Consider the following 19,233-nt stretch of genomic DNA (forward strand, 5'->3'; position numbering starts at 1 on the left):
GAGTACCCTCTTTGGTTCAGTGACGATGGCCGGAGGCGTTGACTAAACCTTGGCCGGGGTCCCGATGAGGAATACCAATTGCCGCAACAATTCAAGTCGGCGACAGCATCTTATACTAACTTATAGTTCATGTGTGGCCCTAGTGTAACAATATGCTTCATGATTAAATCCATTGATCAGACATTTAGGAGTCCTCTGAGCTGTTTCCCACACATCTGACATCATCTTGGCCTATTCCCAGAAGTCTGTAGTGTTCCATGGTTTGTCTCAAACAACTGTTGTAAAAAATTGACCAAACGCCAAAATAACAATAAATAGATTTTAATTCTTCGCTTTCTATCTGTACAGATAAATCATTAAGATGAAGAAAAGTAATGCTAACTATACAGCTTTACAAGTTCCATATATCATTGCCAACTGCCAATCATTTCACACCCTATTTCAAAGCGTCGAAAATGGTCTCATTGTATGGCAAGGCCAAACTTCAATTGAGGATAATACATTGATAGATGCCATTTCACAGCCAATAGATCCAAAGAAAGCCCAGGTTTGTACTTAGTACAAAATTATGCTACATTTGGGAGTAAATTCATTCAGGTAATCACAACTTCCAGCAAAATTGACTTCCAGCTGTCGTCTGGTACACCAGAGTGCCATCTGCTGTCTGAATTCAAAGCCATATCAAAGATTCCAAAATGACAACACATTACATGTAACATGGCATATTCGTATTAAGAATGAAACATTGAAATATCATATCTCTAAGCACCTCCAAGCGGATGAAAGGACATTGTAGCTGATCCTCATTTTCAAAATTGGCACAGTTTTGTTGAGTGAAAAAATAGTATATTTCTTTTTGTCTCCAATGCTGAATGCATACATGTATAACTACACAGTCTGTCATCTATGTCTGGAATCCTATAAAAATGTCGACCTATTCAGCTATTCCAGGTCATTTCTTCAGCAACTGTTTTCTCTGTTGTTCAAGCAGGCCCTCGAGGTGGTCCGCTCGCTTCAGTGCAGCGGCATACTGTTGCTTCAACTGAGTCACTACCTCTTCTTTCTTCACAATGGCTTGCTTGACCCTGGAAAAACAAACAATGTCTTTTATGTATTTCTGTGCCGGAACCAACCATCACACTTTAAAAACATGCTTTTCTAACATTCTGTTTAAAGACCATTCTAACCATGGCATACATTTCACTAACGTTTTGAGATTGCTTTGACCAGATGTCGCCCCAACTAACTTCAGACCTCATTCAGTCCAATCAAAAAACATTTCACCGCACCAGGAATGTTAACGAATAGAACTCATGAAATCATGACTCTACACAACAACATGGCTTTATGAGGATGAAATTTTAAGATTAAACTTTTCTTACCGTTTGTGTACTTCATCCATTTCTTCTTCTTTCGCTTTTGTCACAATTTCAATCTCTGCCTTCGATCTCTCCAGCTCTAAGCGATGCCGAGCCTTCAGTTCAGACATATCTGTCTTGAGACGTTTATTTTCCTCCTCCGTAGCAACTAATCGATCAGCGAACTCTTGCCTTATGATATCTGCAACGTGATCTCTTTCTTTGTTTAATTTCTCTGTCATCTGCAAAGAAGAACATTCAATAATTCAGAGATATCAAGGAGCTACTGCACTCTGCAGATACAGTGTTCAATTGAGCTCGATTTTGGAAGTTATTTGACAGAGATGCGCTTTTCAATCTTGTCACCCTTGGATAGACAGTCCAAAACCCACTCTGAAACTTTATGAGTCTTACTTTTAGTATGTCATCCTTCTCTTTCTGTTTCTGGTTCATCATGACCTTCAGCCTCTCATTGTCACCTTCTGTCTCAAGGAGCTGAGCTTTCATCTCATTGTATTTCTCCATAGCTTGTCTTTCTGATCGCTCCAGTTCTGCCATCTCACTTTCATATTTCTCTCGAATCCGTCTGTCAAGAAAGAATATGGAGACAATAGCAACAACATCCAACATTTCTTGTATTGATCTTACGGTGAAGAACCTCGCTCAAAGCACCTTTGGCTTATTTATGTGTATACCCCAGTCTCCACAGAAAAGTTTCTTGGTTTTCAAAGTCCAGACAGATAAATTCTCATTTCAACTCAACCAGTATGGTAACCAAGCAGTTTGACCTGAACCAATGAAGACCGTCCCACCCTTGTCAAGGGAAGGCAGCACCCCATGTGGCATCCAGTCAACTAGTAACTACCTACTGGTACCCCTCAACAATGACATCCAAATCTCAATGATACTTACTTAATTCTATTCTCAGCTGTCCTTTCACACTCCTCTCGAGACGTGACACTGTCCTCTTCCAGCCTTGCAATGACCAGCTCGATCTCCTTGTCGCGATCCTTTCTCACATTAGCCTTCAACTCCCTCTCTTTCTGTGTCAGCCATGTCTCTTGTTTCTTCATGTAGTTGGCTTCCCAGGCCTCCTTCTCTACACGAAGTCTCTCCTGCATCTCCTTGATTTCAGACTGGAAGAAAGTGAAAATGGACAATGGAACAAGCATAACAAACAGACACAGACTCTGGTTCAATGACATTTCTAGTTGTACAAATAAGGATGAATAATTTTCATGAAGAGTTAATAACTCTGCTCTTCAGGCCTTCTATACATGCAGTCTCTCCGGCATCTCTTGATTTCAAACTTGAAGAAGATTGATGAATGACCATAAAACACAGATATAAGTTTCTCTGTCGCTCAAATGTCATGGTCTATGATATGCAATTCCAAAATCGCCATCATACAAAACTTACAGCATGTCTCCTCTCCTGTTCATCTCTCGCCTTCTCATACTCTAATCTCATGGCGTCGACCGAGTGAGTATGAGCGTCCTCAAGCTGCCTCTGGAGCTTGTCTAACTCAATCCTCTGCCGGGCGGCCTGTTCAGACAGTCGGTCCTTTTCCTCCTGCACCTCTGCGTGGAGTCTCCGCCGCTGGGCCTGGTAAGACTCTTCCTCCTGCTGCAATTGTTTCTCATACCTCTGCTTAGCCATCTCCCTCTCCCGAGCACATGCTGCCTCCTTTTCTTTAGCCAGTTGATCCCGCAATTCCTCCACCATCCGCACGTACCGTCCTCCCGCCCTCTCATCACTCTGCAACATCTCCGCCTCTTGTATTGACTTAACCTTTTTAATCTCTGCCTTATGTTTCGCAATGAGTCGCTGGATTTCTGGCTCCAAACCTTTCACGGTCATCTCCTTGATTTTCTTGGTCTTTTCTTCAATCCATTTCTCCCTCCGTAACTTCTCAGCAGCTGCCTGTACTTCCTTTATTTTGGTTAGTTCTATGGTATGCCTGGAGAAAGAAACATCACCTGTTTATCTTTTTTATCAAATACTCACTTACTTATTAAGTCCTCTTTGCGCCCTGCAGGCATATAAGGCTTCAATCATAAGTTTCCACCCTATTCGGTCAGCAGCCTGTCTGAAGATGTTTCCTCAAGTCAGACCAATTTGCTTCATCTCCTCCTCGTATGATAGAGAAGGACATGGGCAATAAAAATTACTTTTTGTCATGGCAATGGGTTGGGTACAAATTATTGCAATATGTATCTGCTCAATCAAATCTGCTGAAGAAGTAGTTTAAATTTCAGAATAACAGGTCATAAGCCTACCTTTCATCAGTAGTCTTGATTTTGTCCGAGTATTTTTTATCTATCGTCTTCATTTCTTTCAGCAAATTTTCACACTTTTCCCCAAGGGCTTTCTTGTCATCAATCAATTGGTCAATGAACGAGAGATGCCTCTTAACTGTTTCTTCATACTCCTCCTTTTGGAGCTGTAACCGTTTCTTCATCTCCTTTTCTGTTTCTTTCGCATGTCTCACAGTCAATTCACGTTGCTGATTCTGAAATACGGTTTGTTCTACATGTATTAACGTTATAGCTGTGTCATTTGATAACAAAAACGAATCATGTTTTGTAAACTTTTGCTTCTGCACATGGAAGTTACATCATAAATATTGAGATTTCCTTTACCAAACTATGTACTGCCAGTGCCGACAGGGAAATCAGAGGACTACATTCAAAATAGAGACATGCAGCGAGTAGGTTTTGATGGACTCAAGACCTACCAAAATGTAGTAGTATGCCACAAAGGTTCACAAAGTGTGAATGAAAGAATTCAAAGTGTAAGCCATCAAAACATACCAGGGCTTTCTGGAGCATCTGAATCGTCCGTTTCTTCTCATCCAACTCAAGACGTTGAGTCATCATAGCACTGGTGACCTCCGAAGCCGCTTTAGACGCTTCCTCCATCTGGTGGATCTCATCGACACTAGGAACCAATAGAGCTGGTTTTTCTAATTCTTCGTTGATTTTGACAATTTGCTGAAAGTGTGAATGAAAGTTCTTCAAATTGGACTAACTTGTAACAAAATAGTTGCATGCCATGGGAAAAATCAGAGCCTACATCTTGATGAGAAAGCTGCAAGTTGGAAGTACATGTACTGTCCAAAAGGGTCTTGCTTAGAGGTGGTCTTCCACCTGAGGCTGGATTCACTCTCGGAGAGGTGGGAGATATATGGGGAGGTTGCAGCTCATTCCACCAGGGAAAGGTATGGCATCAGCTAGACACAAGAGTTTGAGGAGTGTTTCAGTCTGCCAACACGTTATGCTTACATTCTGAATATTTTAGATTTTCACCCGGAGGTGAGCAAAAGCACATGTGCTATTAACACTTTCAGCGCCATCTGACGTAATTTTACGTCTTGCAAGTTCACACGGTTGAGCCATCCGACGTAATATTACGTCGCGTTTTTAAATTTCCCGCTTTGTCTTCGAGGCGACTAGCAGCGCAGTATAGGGGAAAACAATTTAACTATACAGCGCTTGAAGTGATAGTATGATGTTCAGCCAATGTGCTATTTATAGCCAAGATTGTCTGCATTCGAATAGGCGCAATGGCGGGTCGAAGATTGATGACGGGGGCAGATGTAGCCGAGAGTATGCCAAAAAGTGGGTATTCGGAAAGACACCAGATATTACTGTTCTATGTGTGGGGTACCATTGTGCAAAATCAAGTGCTTTGCTGACTATCATTCCAAATTAGCATTGTAAAGAGATCTAACAAAGAAGAACCAACACAGAAAATTTCATGTAATTATCTTTATTCCTTCTATTGTTTTCATAATTTTGAAAAAGGGTAAAAAGGGGCGTAACCTTGGCCCCTGGGGGAAGTACGCTAAATATGGCTGGGCGCTGAAAGTGTTAATGCTTACCTGATCAATCTCACTGAGCCTGTCGGCAGTATCAACCTCATCCAGGAATGACATGATTGTTCGTAGTTTATCATCAGAGAGTAACCCACTACTCCTCAGGGCCTGGCTGTCCTTAGGGTGGTTCAGTTTCTCTATGCGCTCCATGGAGAGGTAATGTGAGTTACCATCCTCACCTTCTGATAATGTCTTATCAAGATCATCAACTGAAAAATGTAGGGTAGAATTTATAGATTTTCTATGAAATTGTAAATTTTTATCATGGCATCATTTCTTTTAAACAGAACAGAGCTGCATGGTATCCAGAATAGGGATTCCTGCTACAAACTATTAGAAGAAGTACTTACACCAACTTTTCTTCTTTTCGGGCTTTTTCTCCACCAGTTGCTCATCTGCTTCAAGTTCCTGCAGTGTATTCATGAGATCGTCAAGGGTTGACTTGGTCTGGGCCTGGCTGGGTGCACCAGCACTGTTGCCCCCATCATATGATCTCGGGGTCTCATTCTGGGAGTGACTGTGCCTGTCTTGATGATAAGAGTTCATGGCTTCAGCACCCTGAAAAATGAGCTTGTTTTAGTGAAGGAGACAAAGAACTACATAGAATGTGAACCCTTCATACATGTGCATTATATATGCATGTAGATTTAATCAATACAGGTACTTGTGTATTACACAAACAATAACAGTTACTGACAAAACCATTGAACCAACTGAATCATTTAGTCAATGCATGCTTTATGAATAAGCATATGCGGGATTTCATCGCCTACTTGTTTTAAAGTGTCTGACTTTCCCAAACGGGTTTGACATGTGGCCATCAACCCCAATCAGCACCATCCCAGTGTTACTCAACAGATGCTGACAAGAGCCTCTGCAGACATGAACACAGAAGAAGGAGGAAATATCGTTACCTCATTTGTCCTTTCTGACCGCTCAGTGTCTCTGGGATTCATCTGAGAAGACTGTATGGAGCGCTGGGTTAGTGTGACCTCCGACTCACTATCCTGAGCATTCATGTCCTTGGCTTTCATTTTACTGCTTTGTTGTTTTGGCTTTACGCCAAGTCTTGCTGGTTTTGTCTTTATTTTACCAGTTTCTTGCAAATACAGCACTTCCTCCTCAGCTTTACGCTTGTTTTCTAAACGTTTTTCTTCCCGTTTCATTTGTAATTCCTAAAAGTGGAAATATACGTTAGATATATTTGAACCATTAACTCAACTTGAGGTTCATTTCACTCCAACAAGTTTGCCATCAGATCTTCAAGAGATTTGAGGAACTGTTTAGGTTATTTTTGGAGTAATGCACAGAATTTGCAAATTCAAGGAGGTATTTGCTTTTTTGGGGGGGGGGCCTTGGCTAACACACATTATCAGTTCAGAGAACTAAACACTGGTTGGGTGAAAGTCAATATCCACCCACAACCTAAGCTTACTGTTTGTATCTTGAACACCTGCCTAGTTTACCACTAAAAACATCTAAATGCCCATTACATTCTCAGCAGGATACTTGTATATGTATCTTTCCCAACAAGCCACAAGATGGCTCTCACCTTTATTGCATCTTGCCGAGCCTGTCTGGCCTTCTCTTCCCGAATTCTCCGCCGATCCTCTCGTGCACGATCCTCATTCACCCGACTCTCCTGCTCTTTTATAAGCATCTCCTCCCGCTCTCTTTTCTTTTGTCCAAAAAGTCTTTTCATTGCTGCTTCACCAGCTTTATTCCTCACATCGTCTTTGCTTTTACTCGCTAAGTACCCTCGGAATTTCCGCTGTATTTTTGTGGCAGCTAAATTCACCGACTTTATATAATCCTCAGCAAGACTGTTCTGACCATTCTGACTCGGGGCCGGACTGGTATTACTTTTCACAACCTGGTTGACAGGGGTTTTATGTTTGATATTCTGATAAGAGTTCTCTATGTCCATGAATGAAGTTTTCGTTGTTGGGGACAAGGCTTGTAATGTCATATTGTTTGCTATGCTAGGTGACAACATAGCTGAGACTGGTTTCTGTTCAGCATTAATATTGAGAGTTTTTAAGGCAGGAGGTGATTTCGACCTAGAATCATAGCGATCCGGTAAATCCAGAAAGTCGTATGCAGTCGCTCCGTTAGATCTTTCTCCCGAGGATGGTCGTTGCCTTGGCATGTTATAACCCACATGGTCAGAGTCAATTGTGCTTGTACTGCGGGCACTGTCTGGTTGAAAGATACTGTGGGGTAGCTTCTTGACAGGTTTGGGACCTTGACCTTTACGTGTGTTGTCTGTGGACACATTCTTTCCACCAACTTTGTATGTTGAACTACTTTTCATCTGAAACAACAATCAAGCAGCTTGGTCAAACTAACTATTTAATAGCAAAATTAGTTTTCACTTGCCGATATATCTATAATAGAAACTACTAAAGCCTACAATCAACGATAAGGTTTCAAACACATCGGATCACAAGTCAAATGGTTTTGAATTCAGCACACCAATCCCAATTAACTATTCCTTCTGTATTATAGCAAAGATGTCCTTTACAAGTTAATAACACATATTTGATTACATACCGAGTCGCCCCATGCAGCTTTCTTTGGCCCACCAGGACTTGGTCCGATTTTCCCCTTGATCTTTGGCTGAGTGCTGTTCTCAAACAATGCCAAGAAGTCAGTGCTAAAAAAAATCAAGAGAATGAAGGAAGAGTTGAAGGAAATTTAAGTCTACAAAGATCTAGTGAATTTAAACTGCACTATTTCAAAGATTGCTGGGTTGGCACTACAGATCTTGATTTTCTTCTAGTATGATATTCCAATTGGTTAACGCCTGAGATTCTATTATACTTTAGTTCAAGCGGACACATTTCAAAGAAGGCAAGGGCAGCATTCATGTCATTACAACCAAAGAAGGTGCAAAAGTTAGCAATTAACTTTACATTGGACTGCTAGTAAACTACCTGTTAGGTGCCTTTGATGATGTGTTACTTCCTTTGTTGGTGTTGGCAGTGCCTGTCTCACTCCTACTGGCAAATGGAGGATTGTGACTGCCAGCTGAAAAAAGGACATCTTTATTATAAAAGGATTGAAATAATGGGGAAAAAATAGGTCCACAAATCAACATTTTAGCAGGCGAAAGGGAGAGGGGTTCATCAGGAACATATACAGATTAGAGGAAAAATTGGCTTCCATTCACAATGTCATTGTCCATATTCAAGCATACATCTTCAATTTTCAACCTGGCTTCAGAATTTTGGACTGGTACAAAGGTCAAAGTGACTTACTTCGGGTATGTTTCTTTTTGCCAACATCTGAATTACTTGATTTAATACCAACTGTGTTCAAGGCAGTCTGAAGTGAGAGAGAGCTAGATAAGTTTCATCAAAAATAAAAAGACAAATGGCAATGGTTTTGTAATGTAATTATAGTTAACTCTAAATTTCAGATAAACCGTCAACATTACTACAACATTATTCAAGACTGAATTGACAATTCCCCTAAAAATCAGGGCATGAATGTAAACTGACATTTAGCTGTACACCGTCTTTCTTCTGCTCATTTCACATTTTCACAGATTAATCCATATACAATCAGCCGATGATGGTCATTTTTTAATCTTGGTCACTGCTTGTTTCACTTACAGTAGATGAGGATTTTTCCCTGACCCCACTGGCAGAACTTGGTCTGTTGGGAGTCTTTGCCGATCCAGGTCTTTTGCTGCTGGTGGATATAGTGGAGATCTGAGAACCTGTTAAACTTAAACCAAGGTCATCAGACCTGGTGTCTTTTCTCCCAGACATCCTGGAAAAAAACAGCAACTATTTGAAATCTGCCGAAATCTAAATTTGATTTCCAAAAACCCATTTGCTGTCTTTTCTAAATTATTTTCTGGAAGAAACACTATTTGGAACACACTATTATTATGCAGTAGAAAAGATAAAAGAACAATGATGAAACTACCTTGCATCGCTGTCATAGCCACTGCTGCTATTGCTTATACTGTGCAAATCTTTCATTGAAACCACACTCAGCCTTCTTTTCAAATTCACCATTGCATCTAAAATGGCATCTACCCTACTCGCCCCCTGGATGCTAGCCATGGTGGCAATATTTCAAAATATCAAATTGTTCAATGAAATATAGGCAGCACAATGGGGAATGTAAGACCTGTCCGTGCACGCGTCACACTCACAGTCAGTGCTTTCAGGACACACAACAAAAACACACGTTTGTTTAGTTTTTGAATGAACTGGATAGCAGAAGAACCTTACCTAATCGGGTTATTTGAGCGTATTATTGACTATTTCAACATTATCTCTGGGTTTGCAACGAATCAGGATTATTTAGTCTCGGGTTACAATATTAGGAATTATGATATCGTCTTCTTGGTCGGCGTTAGAAAGGTGATATTTTGACAGAAAATTTCAGAAATTTGTAATCAGACGGCCATCTTGGATTGGTAAGGTATAAATGACGAACATTGTATCAAAGACTGGAATATTGTGCAATCGAATCAACAACTCTCAGATGTTCATAGAAAAACACAATAAGGAACCAACTTAATGATACCTTGGCTTTCTTTAGGTTGATTATGGTCTAAATTTATCAGCGAAGTATGAAGAACAAAGCAATTTTAATCTCGCCCCAGATACCAGGTCAGAAATTTGAGTCTTGTTTTTATAAACACCCATGTTTACATTGGTCTCGTTAGGGAGTTTTTCCCAAATGTACGCGATGATGACGTGCTCCATTAACAGGACGTAACATCTATTTTAAAATGCGTTTCCAAAGTGAATGCATGAGGACAACCCATTTGTGTCGTATATCACTGGAAACGCCCGATTCCCCTGATTCTGCAGGATGTTAAATCGGGCATTTTATTTCTTTAAATAAATCATAAGCGTCGCATTTGCTCATAGCTCTGTTCACCATCCCAAATGGCAATATTGCCAATTGGGCCGGACAATCACGAAAAACCCCAAATATTATACATTTCTTCCTGAATAATTCTTACAGAGACCATTCTCCCATGAAAGACAGTTGCTTACGCTATACAAAAATCCAAAAAAAATCGAGGGTCAACCATTGAACTTTTGAGATATGTTGAATTTTGCACAAATCAGCGAAAAACGCACCAACTGGCACTGGACGGCATTTCAACACGGGGCCGACGCACATCCCAAGTTCAGTGTACACATACGTCGGCAACAACAGTATAAATGCGTAGTTTCTTGTTAGTCGCCTATTGAATAGCGCTCTAGGTTTCAGAAACTCCAAAAAAACATGTCTTTGCCAAAACAACTGCTGAATCAACGCTGACATACTGTAAGGACCAAGAAATCAATGATTTTAGGAACTACGGTTAGCGGTTGGCCGCGCATGAATAACAAAAAAAACTCCCTAATGAGACCATTTTTCGCGTGTTCGATTAGGTCTCATTAGGGAGTTTTTTTGTATTCATGCGCGACCAACTCGTAACCAAAGTTTCTAAAAAAATATTGATTTCTTGGTTCTCTCAGTATGCCAGTGTTTATTTAGTAATGGTTTTAGCAAAGACGTATTTTTTGGAGTTTCTGAAATCTAGAGCGCTCCCAAATAGGGGGCTAACAAGAAATTACCCATTTTACTGTTGTTGCCGTTGTATGTGTACACTGAACTTTGGATGCGCGTCGGCCCCATGTTGCAATACCGTCCAGTGCCAGTTGGTGCGTTTTTCGCTGATTTGTGCAAAATTCAACATATCTCAAAAGTTCAATGGTTGACCCTCGATTTTTTTTGATTTTCTTGTAGCGTAAGCAACTGTCTTTCACGAGAGAATGGTCACTGTAAGAATTATTCAGGAAGAAATGTTTAATATTTGGGGTTTTCCGTGATTGTCTGGCCCAATTGGCAATATTGTCATTTGGGATGGTGAACAGAGCTAGGAGCAAATGCGACGCTTATGATTTATTTAAACAAATAAAATGCCCGATTTAACATCCTATAGAATCAGGGGAATCGGGCGTTTCCATTGATATACCACACAAATGGGTTGTCCTCATGCAATCACTTTTGAATCGAATTTTAAAATAGATGCTACGTCATCATCGCGTACATTCGGGAAAAACTCCCTAACGAGAACTTACTGGCGCCGCGCCAATCTCCCGGGCGCCTGGCCAAATGTCTAATTTACATGCACCCGCTGAAATTGTCACATGGTCGGTCGCGTGAGACAGGCTTGACAGCGATGATTACCATTGACGACGCTTGGAGGACGGCGCCGCATTTCTCAAATCATGTTGTCAGCACGGTGGAACAGCCAGGACTGTTAAACAGTTGTGTGAGCTCACTGGAGCTTGCACTTACATAATAGTATAAAACTTCAAGCAGTGAGACACCACTTCGGGGGAATGAGTGTGATGATCGAAGATAGTTGGGGGTCAGGATATATTTCAAAAACATTGAAAATTTCCCATGGTTTACATTTTGGACATTTTGATATATTCTTGTAATGATACATCTTCTATGGTACGATATTTAGAAGTATATCGGAGAAGATGTCATAGATGATATGTGAAAGAAATTTATCATGTATCTAGATTTAAAAAGTTACATTGTCTTAATAAATAAAATGATTCTTTTGATGTGATATTCCAGAAGAGATTTATTTCGCCTGGCTGTGACCGTCTCATCTCTCACCTTGTCAACACTCTCGAGCAGCCAGGACTGATTCAGCCTGACTGTGACTCTCTCACCATGTTGACAACTTGGCAGAGATCAGCCAAGACTGATGTGGCCTGGCTGTGACTGTCTCATCTCTCTCACCATGTTGACAACTTGGCAGAGTAGCCAAGACTGATTTGGCCTGGCTGTGACTGTCTCATCCCTCTCATCATGTTGTCAATACGGTGGAGTAGCCAGGACTGATTCGGCCTGGCTGTGACTGTCTCATCTCTCTCACCATGTTGGTAACACGATGGAGCAGCAAGGGCTGATGTGGCCTGGCTGTGACTGTCTCATCTCTCTCATCATGTTGGCTACACGATGTAACAGCCAAGACTAATTTGGACTGGCTGTGACTGTCTCATCACTCTCATCATGTTGGCGACACGGTGAAGCAGCCAGGACTGATTTGGACTGGCTGTGACTGCCTCATCACTTTCATCATGTTGGCGACACGGTGAAGCAGCCAGGACTGATTTGGACTGGCTGTGACTGTCATCTCCCTCATCATGTTGGCAACACGATGTAGCAGCAAGGACTGATTTGGACTCGCTGTGACCGTCATCTCTCTCATCATGTTGGCAACACAGTGGAGCAACCAGGACTGATTCGGCCTGGCTGTGACTTCCTTATCTCTCTCACCATGTTGACAACTTGGCAGAGCAGCCAAGACTAATTTGGCCTGGCTGTGACTGTCTGATCTCTCTCACCATATTAACAACTAGGCAGTGCGGCGAAGACTGATGCCGCCTGGCTGTGACTGTCTCATCTCTCTCACCATGTAGCCAACTTGGCAGATCAGCCAAGACTGATTTGGCCCGGCTGTAACTGTCTCATCTCTCTCACCATGTTGACAACTTGGCAGAGTAGCCAAGACTGATTTGGCATGGCTGTGACTGTCTCATCTCTCTCATCATGTTGTCAACACGATGGAGTAGCCAGGACTGATTGGACCTGGCTGTGACTGTCTAATCTCTCTCACCATGTTGGTAACACGATGGGGCAGCAAGGGCTGATGTGGCCTGGCTGTGACTGTCTCATCTCTCTCATCATGTTGGCTACACGATGTAACAGCCAAGACTGATTTGGACTGGCTGTGACTGTCTCATCACTCTCATCATGTTGGCGACACGGTGAAGCAGCCAGGACTGATTCGGCCAGGCTGTGACTGTCTCATCACTCTCATCATGTTGGCGACACGGTGAAGCAGCCAGAACTGATTCGGCCTGGCTCTGACTGTCCCATCTCTCTCGCCTTATTAACAACTAGGCAGTGCGGCGAAGATTGATGCGGCCTGGCTGTGACTGTTTCATCACTCGCATCATGTTGTCAACGCGGTGGAGCAGCAAGGACTGATTCGGCCTGGTTGTGACTATCTCATCTCTCTCATCATGTTGACAACTTGGCAGAGCAGCCAAGACTTATTTGGCCTGGCTGTGACTGTCTCATCTCTCTCACCATATTAACAACTAGGCAGTGCGGCGAAGACTGATGCCGCCTGGCTGTGACTGTCTCATCTCTCTCACCATATAGACAACTTGGCAGAGCAGCCAAGACTGATTTGGCCTGGCTGTGACTGTCTCTCATCTCTCTCACCATATTAACAACTAGGCAGTGCGGCGAAGATTGATGCGGCCTGGCTGTGACTGTCTCATCACTCTCATCATGTTGTCAACACGGTGGAGCAGCCAGGACTGATTCGGCCTGGTTGTGACTTCCTCATCTCTCTCATCATGTTGTCAACACGGTGGAGCAGCCAGGACTGATTCGGCCTGGCTGTGACTGCCTCATCTCTTTCACCATGTTGACAACTTGGCAGAGCAGCCAAGACTGATTTGGCCTGGCTGTGACTGTCTCATCTCTCTCACCATAATTATTGTCAACACGGTGGAGCAGCCAGAACTGATTCGGCCTGGCTCTGACTGTCCCATCTCTCTCGCCTTATTAACAACTAGGCAGTGCGGCGAAGATTGATGCGGCCTGGCTGTGACTGTCTCATCACTCGCATCATGTTGTCAACGCGGTGGAGCAGCCAGGACTGATTCGGCCTGGTTGTGACTTCCTCATCTCTCTCATCATGTTGTCAACACGGTGGAGCAGCCAGGACTGATTCGGCCTGGCTGTGACTTCCTCATCTCTCTCACCATGTTGACAACTTGGCAGAGCAGCCAATGGCTGTGACTGTCTCATCTCTCTCATCATGTTGTCAGCACGATGGAGGAGCCAGGACTGTCAAACAGTTGTGTGAGCTCACTAGAGCTTGCACTTACATAATAGTGTAAAACTAAAATTTATATAATATATATATATATGTATATAAAACCGTCATCGGATGCGCATCCGATATGCCACGAGATCCTTTACCGTCAATTCCCTTACCGTCTTCGGATGCGCATCTGATATGCCACGAGATCCTTCACCGTCAATTCCCTTACCGTCTTCGGATCCGATACGCCACGAGATCCTTCACCGTCAATTCCCTTACCGTCTTCGGATGCGCATCTGATATGCCACGAGATCCTTTACCGTCAATTTCTTTACCGTCATCGGATGCGCATCCGATATGCCACGAGATCCTTCACCGTCAATTCCCTTACCGTCTTCGGATGCGCATCCGATATGCCACGAGATCCTTTACCGTCAATTTCTTTACCGTCATCGGATGCGCATCCGATATGCCACGAGTTTTTTTGTTACCTCACCGTCAATTCTTATACCGTCATGGATGCCACGAGCTTTGTTCGCGTTGTAAAGGTTTCGGGGATACGACTAATGCATGCGAGCACCGTCGGCGGAACCCCAAACCGCCCTCTCGATCTATCCGTAAGGACAAATCACTCTCGTGACCGTCACAGTTACGGACTCCGGACCTCCAGACTTTAGAGACCGAGCTTTTCTTTACCTTACAATTACTGTATACTCGGCGCCTCACTTATATGTGTTGTTTTTTTCACATACATTGTTCTCGTGGTTTACGGAAAAGTAGGCCTAAAATGTTATAGTGTCTAAAAACAATATTCAGTTAATGGAATTACACTTTTTTCCATTACTGCTTGCTTGATATTGCCCTAACAACTTTTTCATGAATCAATTTTGAGCATTATGTTTACAACGTAGTTATTATAGCACGAATTATGAGTCTAAAATGCCAAATACTTGCAACTATTATGTTAATCACTGAAATCTTAGTGTACTAATTGCTCGCTATAAGCTAGGTTATTGCGCCCCTAAACCAACGTACTGACAACGCTACCTCCCCGGAACTCAAACTTTAACGTGAGTTAATTGTAATCTTACTCTCTATATTAAAAGTGATTTACCTAGGAATACAGTTGCACTTCACTGAAAACTAATGATGTGTTGATGAGTTCAATGAATCCTTCGATTCCTTTGGTTTTCTTGGCGAACTGACGTCCGACAATCAATGACCCGTTGACAATGACGTGTACCTGCAATACGCTATTGCCGTTGTGTGTAAACAGATCTATTTTTGGACGAAACTCAGCCCCTCACAAACTTTGGTCCATTTCGCCAATGATGACACTGCTTCTAGGCTGTACCACAGCACTTTAAGCTGTAGCAGCGCCAAGCAAGAGTCAAGACAAATGTCCGCTCCCAGCCCCAGCCCTCCCCCCCCCCCCCCCATCATCAGATTCAGAGGCCTGGCCGAGCCCTGGCTATGATGATACAAAGCCATGTGATGATAGTGATGCTCAGGTTAGAGGATGATGGGAATTAGAGTGTTATTCCAAGCACAAGACTAGGCTGGTGTGAGCTTGGCAATGGAAAGGGTCTTATTCTATGACTATCATTCATAGGCCCTTTGTGACTGTCCACAAGATTAGTACTGGCGATTCTAACCTACATAACACAGCGTAGCTGACACCAAATCACCCTCAGTTTTTTTCTTTTACAGAAATAATGGCGTCGGGAGGAAGAGAGAAGAAGAACTCTGATCAGAGCGGTAGCTCATCCATCTGGGGCATCTTGGGAGGTCTGGCGGGTGGTCTAGCTTTAGGAGGGTTGGCAGTCTATGGAGCAACCAAGCTGGTTGAAGTACTTGGTGCAGATGAGGCAGCTGGTGGAAAAGAAGAGGGTGCAGCATGTAAGACAAAACAGATTGATAGTGGTAAGCATCACCTCAGACGATGTTGTAAAAAAGAACCAAAAACTACTGTGACTCATTTGAAAGATTGAACTGTGGATTTTTAGGATGATTGAGTGATAGAACATTTATCCCAACATTTATGTGTAAAATTGTATCAGCCAGAGTTCTGTCACTCAGTGTCAGTCATAGCTGTCAAATCTTGTCATGCTGTTGCAGTAAAATCCTTTGTCAGTATTTATTCTCTAACCATTTCCTCCTATTTAAGATGATGAAGATGATTCAAGAAGTCAGCAGAGGGAGTCTGCATCTAGCTACAGTTACCAGGGGAACACAAACACAGCAATATACCATGGTGATGCCTCATCTTTGGGAATCGGAACATACAGCCAGAATCCAAATATTCGATCTTGTACCAGTGCGTCCAATGATCATTCCACTTCCACAGCGACGGAAGACATCGACCGTTCAGCTGAGGCAGGTGATCTAGTGATGCCTGGCAATCTTTCTGATCAGTTGAATGATTATTTAGAGAACTATGTCAACATCTCTCAAGATGAGTTACAAAATGCGTTGAGGCTTGTGGCCCTGATAGAGGTGCAGCTGAGAGATGCTCTTGCAACTACAAACCTCCCTCTAGATCAGTTCATTCATACAGGTACGTTCATGGTTGACTTGCCAAGCTTCTAGAGAAGCATTAGGGTTTTAATTTAATTTTATGTTGTAATTGTCTCCAGTCGAGTTCGCCTTGCAAAAGGAGGATTATGGGCCACTTTGGTTTCAACAAAACTTCTTTGTGTGTTCTAGTCTGCTATTCAGCAATTGTTTAAAATAAATTTACTGGCAGTATTTTTCTTGCATTTTGATTCTTGGATGAAATGTGTCTCAGGATATTGATACTAAAGTGGAGGGACTAATACTTGTCTCAGAATTGATATCAGTGACTTGTCTTTTATTTCTTTGTTTATTATTTCAGGGAGTGGTTATGAAGGTGTACAGATCATACAGCCAGATAACTTTGATGTTCATCTTCCCCTGAGGCTCAACCCTGCATTGTGGGAGCTGGTCAACTGTGCAGATTCTTCACTTCATACGGCTGGATACCACCTGGTTAAGCGCATTGGTTGGGATACCGGCCAATTTGGGTCATCACCGTGGGACAGATATTTGGATGGAACGTATTTATCTCCGCAAAAACTATGCAAGCATCTCCATGGAGTTCTTCAGTTTGGTTTAGACGGCATTGAGAACATCCAAGATTGCATCTTGAGCAATAACATTTTGAGCGTTTTTGTACAGTGTTCGGAGTTTTGGTCAAACGAGATGAAAGTAAATGTGATCCCTTTGATCAAAATGGGGGAAACCTCTGTATGTGCCCGTGCTCACCCACTGGTGAAGTCGCACAACATGGAAGGGTTGAAAAATCTCTGGCAGCACAATTTTGGTAATCAAGAATCAGATGTTATGAAATCTTTTGATGAAGACGGTGGTTGCCAAAAAGATTGCCTGAAAATTCTAAGGGCCATGTCCTTGCATGATGAGTCTTTCCTGCACCAGGTTGATCCCTATGTCCTGAAGACAGTTCTCTTCCACTTGAGTTGTCAGGAGGACTTCTGGGAGAGGGAGACACTGCCTGAGCGTGTCATAGATATGTTCATGACCCTGAGGGGTTTCCTTGAACAGGGCCGTCTGCCACACTATTTCAAACCAAGCATCGATCTGTTTGAAGATAAGACCGACACGTTCAAGGTGAATCTTCTGGCGTATGTCCAAGAGATTTGTGCTCCGAATAGGTTGTGCTCCCTCTTGGAGAAGTAATTCCTCTTCTTAAACACTTTAGCTAAAGTGGCATATATCGTATTAGTCCGTCAGGGGTTCATCCTCATCCACAGGAGGTATGTCTACACATATCTCATCGCTAAAATCATACGTGGTAAATGTATGATGTACAAAACATGTATATAAATGTTGCAGATGGTTATTTTGAGCTTGATATGAATGTCCCTTCTAGTCAGTTGTGCGATATCTGTTGTCTTCTACCCCTTCTGTGAGTCTCCTTATGCTTGAAAACTGGATACATTTTCTAGATCTGAACAGTGTGGTGATTCAACTTAAAAGACCCCATTGCTGGCTGCTGAAAATTGACAATAGACTCACGTGAATCCTTTGTCGGACAGCCTTTAGAGAGTTGATAAGCACTTTCAACCCGCAATTTCACCAGTCACAAAGGATTCTTTTGAGTCTATTACTGGCTAAGGGTATGTGCTGTATTGATTTGAATCGCTTCACTGATAAAGGACACTTTGTTTTTTCTGAAATAATTTTTTTTTATTTCCTGGTGCTAAACAACTTATCAGTAGTGTAAAAATATGTATGTCTGCTCGCCTTAAATATTTTGAAGAATGTTCAACTGATCCTGCTTTAACATTATGAAATAGATTGTCTTCTGTAATGATGCTTTAATCACCTTGTAGCCAAGTACATGTATGGAAGCTGTGAATGTATTGCCTTTGATTCTTTAATTGTTTGAAGAGACAATAAATGCTTTTTGGCCGTTATGAGAAAATAATCCCGACTTTTTCAGTCCTCAGTGTGGCTGATCCACGTACTTATCTTTATCTGACCAAAGACAGTGTTCCAGATTACCAAACAAGGGGGTGATATGAATAAAGACTAGGAAATGCTTTTATCTAAATCTCCATGTACATTTACACTAGGCCTTCCTGTACAAAACCGGAGTAAAAGCATTTGCTAGTCTTTATTCATATCACCCAATGATTACTACTAGATAACAATGATCCTATCATGAGTTACCGAGAGGCTGCGGGACACACCATGGGCCAGGTCTATGCTGTGACTTTATGAGCCAGCCACACGAAGGACACCATGGATGGAGACTTCACGGCGTCAAGTACATGGAACCATTTCCGACATCGGACACGAGACTAAATCACAATGTCGTCTTCTTTGCCTTGTCTGGACAGTCACTTCTGATTCCTGTCCGTCTCCATAAAGCTAGCCAGATAGACAAGTACGGGTACCCCACCCCAACTGGAGTCTAAATCTTCCAGACTTGGGACACCTCCCCCAAGGATGTGCTCCAGTCTCCAGTCATGGCCAAAGGTTCTGTGTCACTTGGACTGATGTCACGCCCTCCAATTCAAGGTAACTACAGTATATTGAGTGGCATTTCACAACCCTTTGTGCAAATTGTA

The 19,233-nt window shown here is 42.5% G+C and overlaps 2 protein-coding genes across 2 annotated transcripts; one reads left to right on the top strand and one right to left on the bottom strand.

Annotated features, from left to right (window-relative positions):
- Window positions 1-305: 305 nt before the first annotated feature.
- On the bottom strand, window positions 306-9,660 carry LOC135484317 (centrosomal protein of 131 kDa-like). Its single transcript, XM_064765668.1, has 16 exons — window positions 9,483-9,660; window positions 8,853-9,012; window positions 8,496-8,562; window positions 8,172-8,265; window positions 7,789-7,891; window positions 6,788-7,549; window positions 6,150-6,410; window positions 5,586-5,793; window positions 5,242-5,444; window positions 4,172-4,351; window positions 3,638-3,870; window positions 2,778-3,318; window positions 2,271-2,494; window positions 1,773-1,944; window positions 1,383-1,600; window positions 306-1,085 (listed from the first exon to the last, which is right to left on the bottom strand). Exons 2-16 carry the CDS (start codon window positions 9,009-9,011, stop codon window positions 953-955), a joined length of 3,558 nt encoding a protein of 1,185 aa, XP_064621738.1. The 5' UTR covers window position 9,012; window positions 9,483-9,660; the 3' UTR covers window positions 306-952.
- A 4,981-nt stretch (window positions 9,661-14,641) lies between these two features.
- On the top strand, window positions 14,642-18,587 carry LOC135497731 (mitochondrial dynamics protein MID49-like). The gene is made up of 4 exons (XM_064787567.1): window positions 14,642-15,189; window positions 15,830-16,042; window positions 16,287-16,676; window positions 16,995-18,587. The coding sequence occupies exons 2-4, from the start codon at window positions 15,835-15,837 to the stop codon at window positions 17,834-17,836; spliced, it is 1,440 nt and encodes a 479-aa protein (XP_064643637.1). The 5' UTR covers window positions 14,642-15,189; window positions 15,830-15,834; the 3' UTR covers window positions 17,837-18,587.
- Window positions 18,588-19,233: the final 646 nt, after the last annotated feature.

Source organism: Lineus longissimus, chromosome 1 (assembly GCF_910592395.1).
Source record: "Lineus longissimus chromosome 1, tnLinLong1.2, whole genome shotgun sequence".
NCBI lineage: Eukaryota > Metazoa > Nemertea > Pilidiophora > Heteronemertea > Lineidae > Lineus > Lineus longissimus.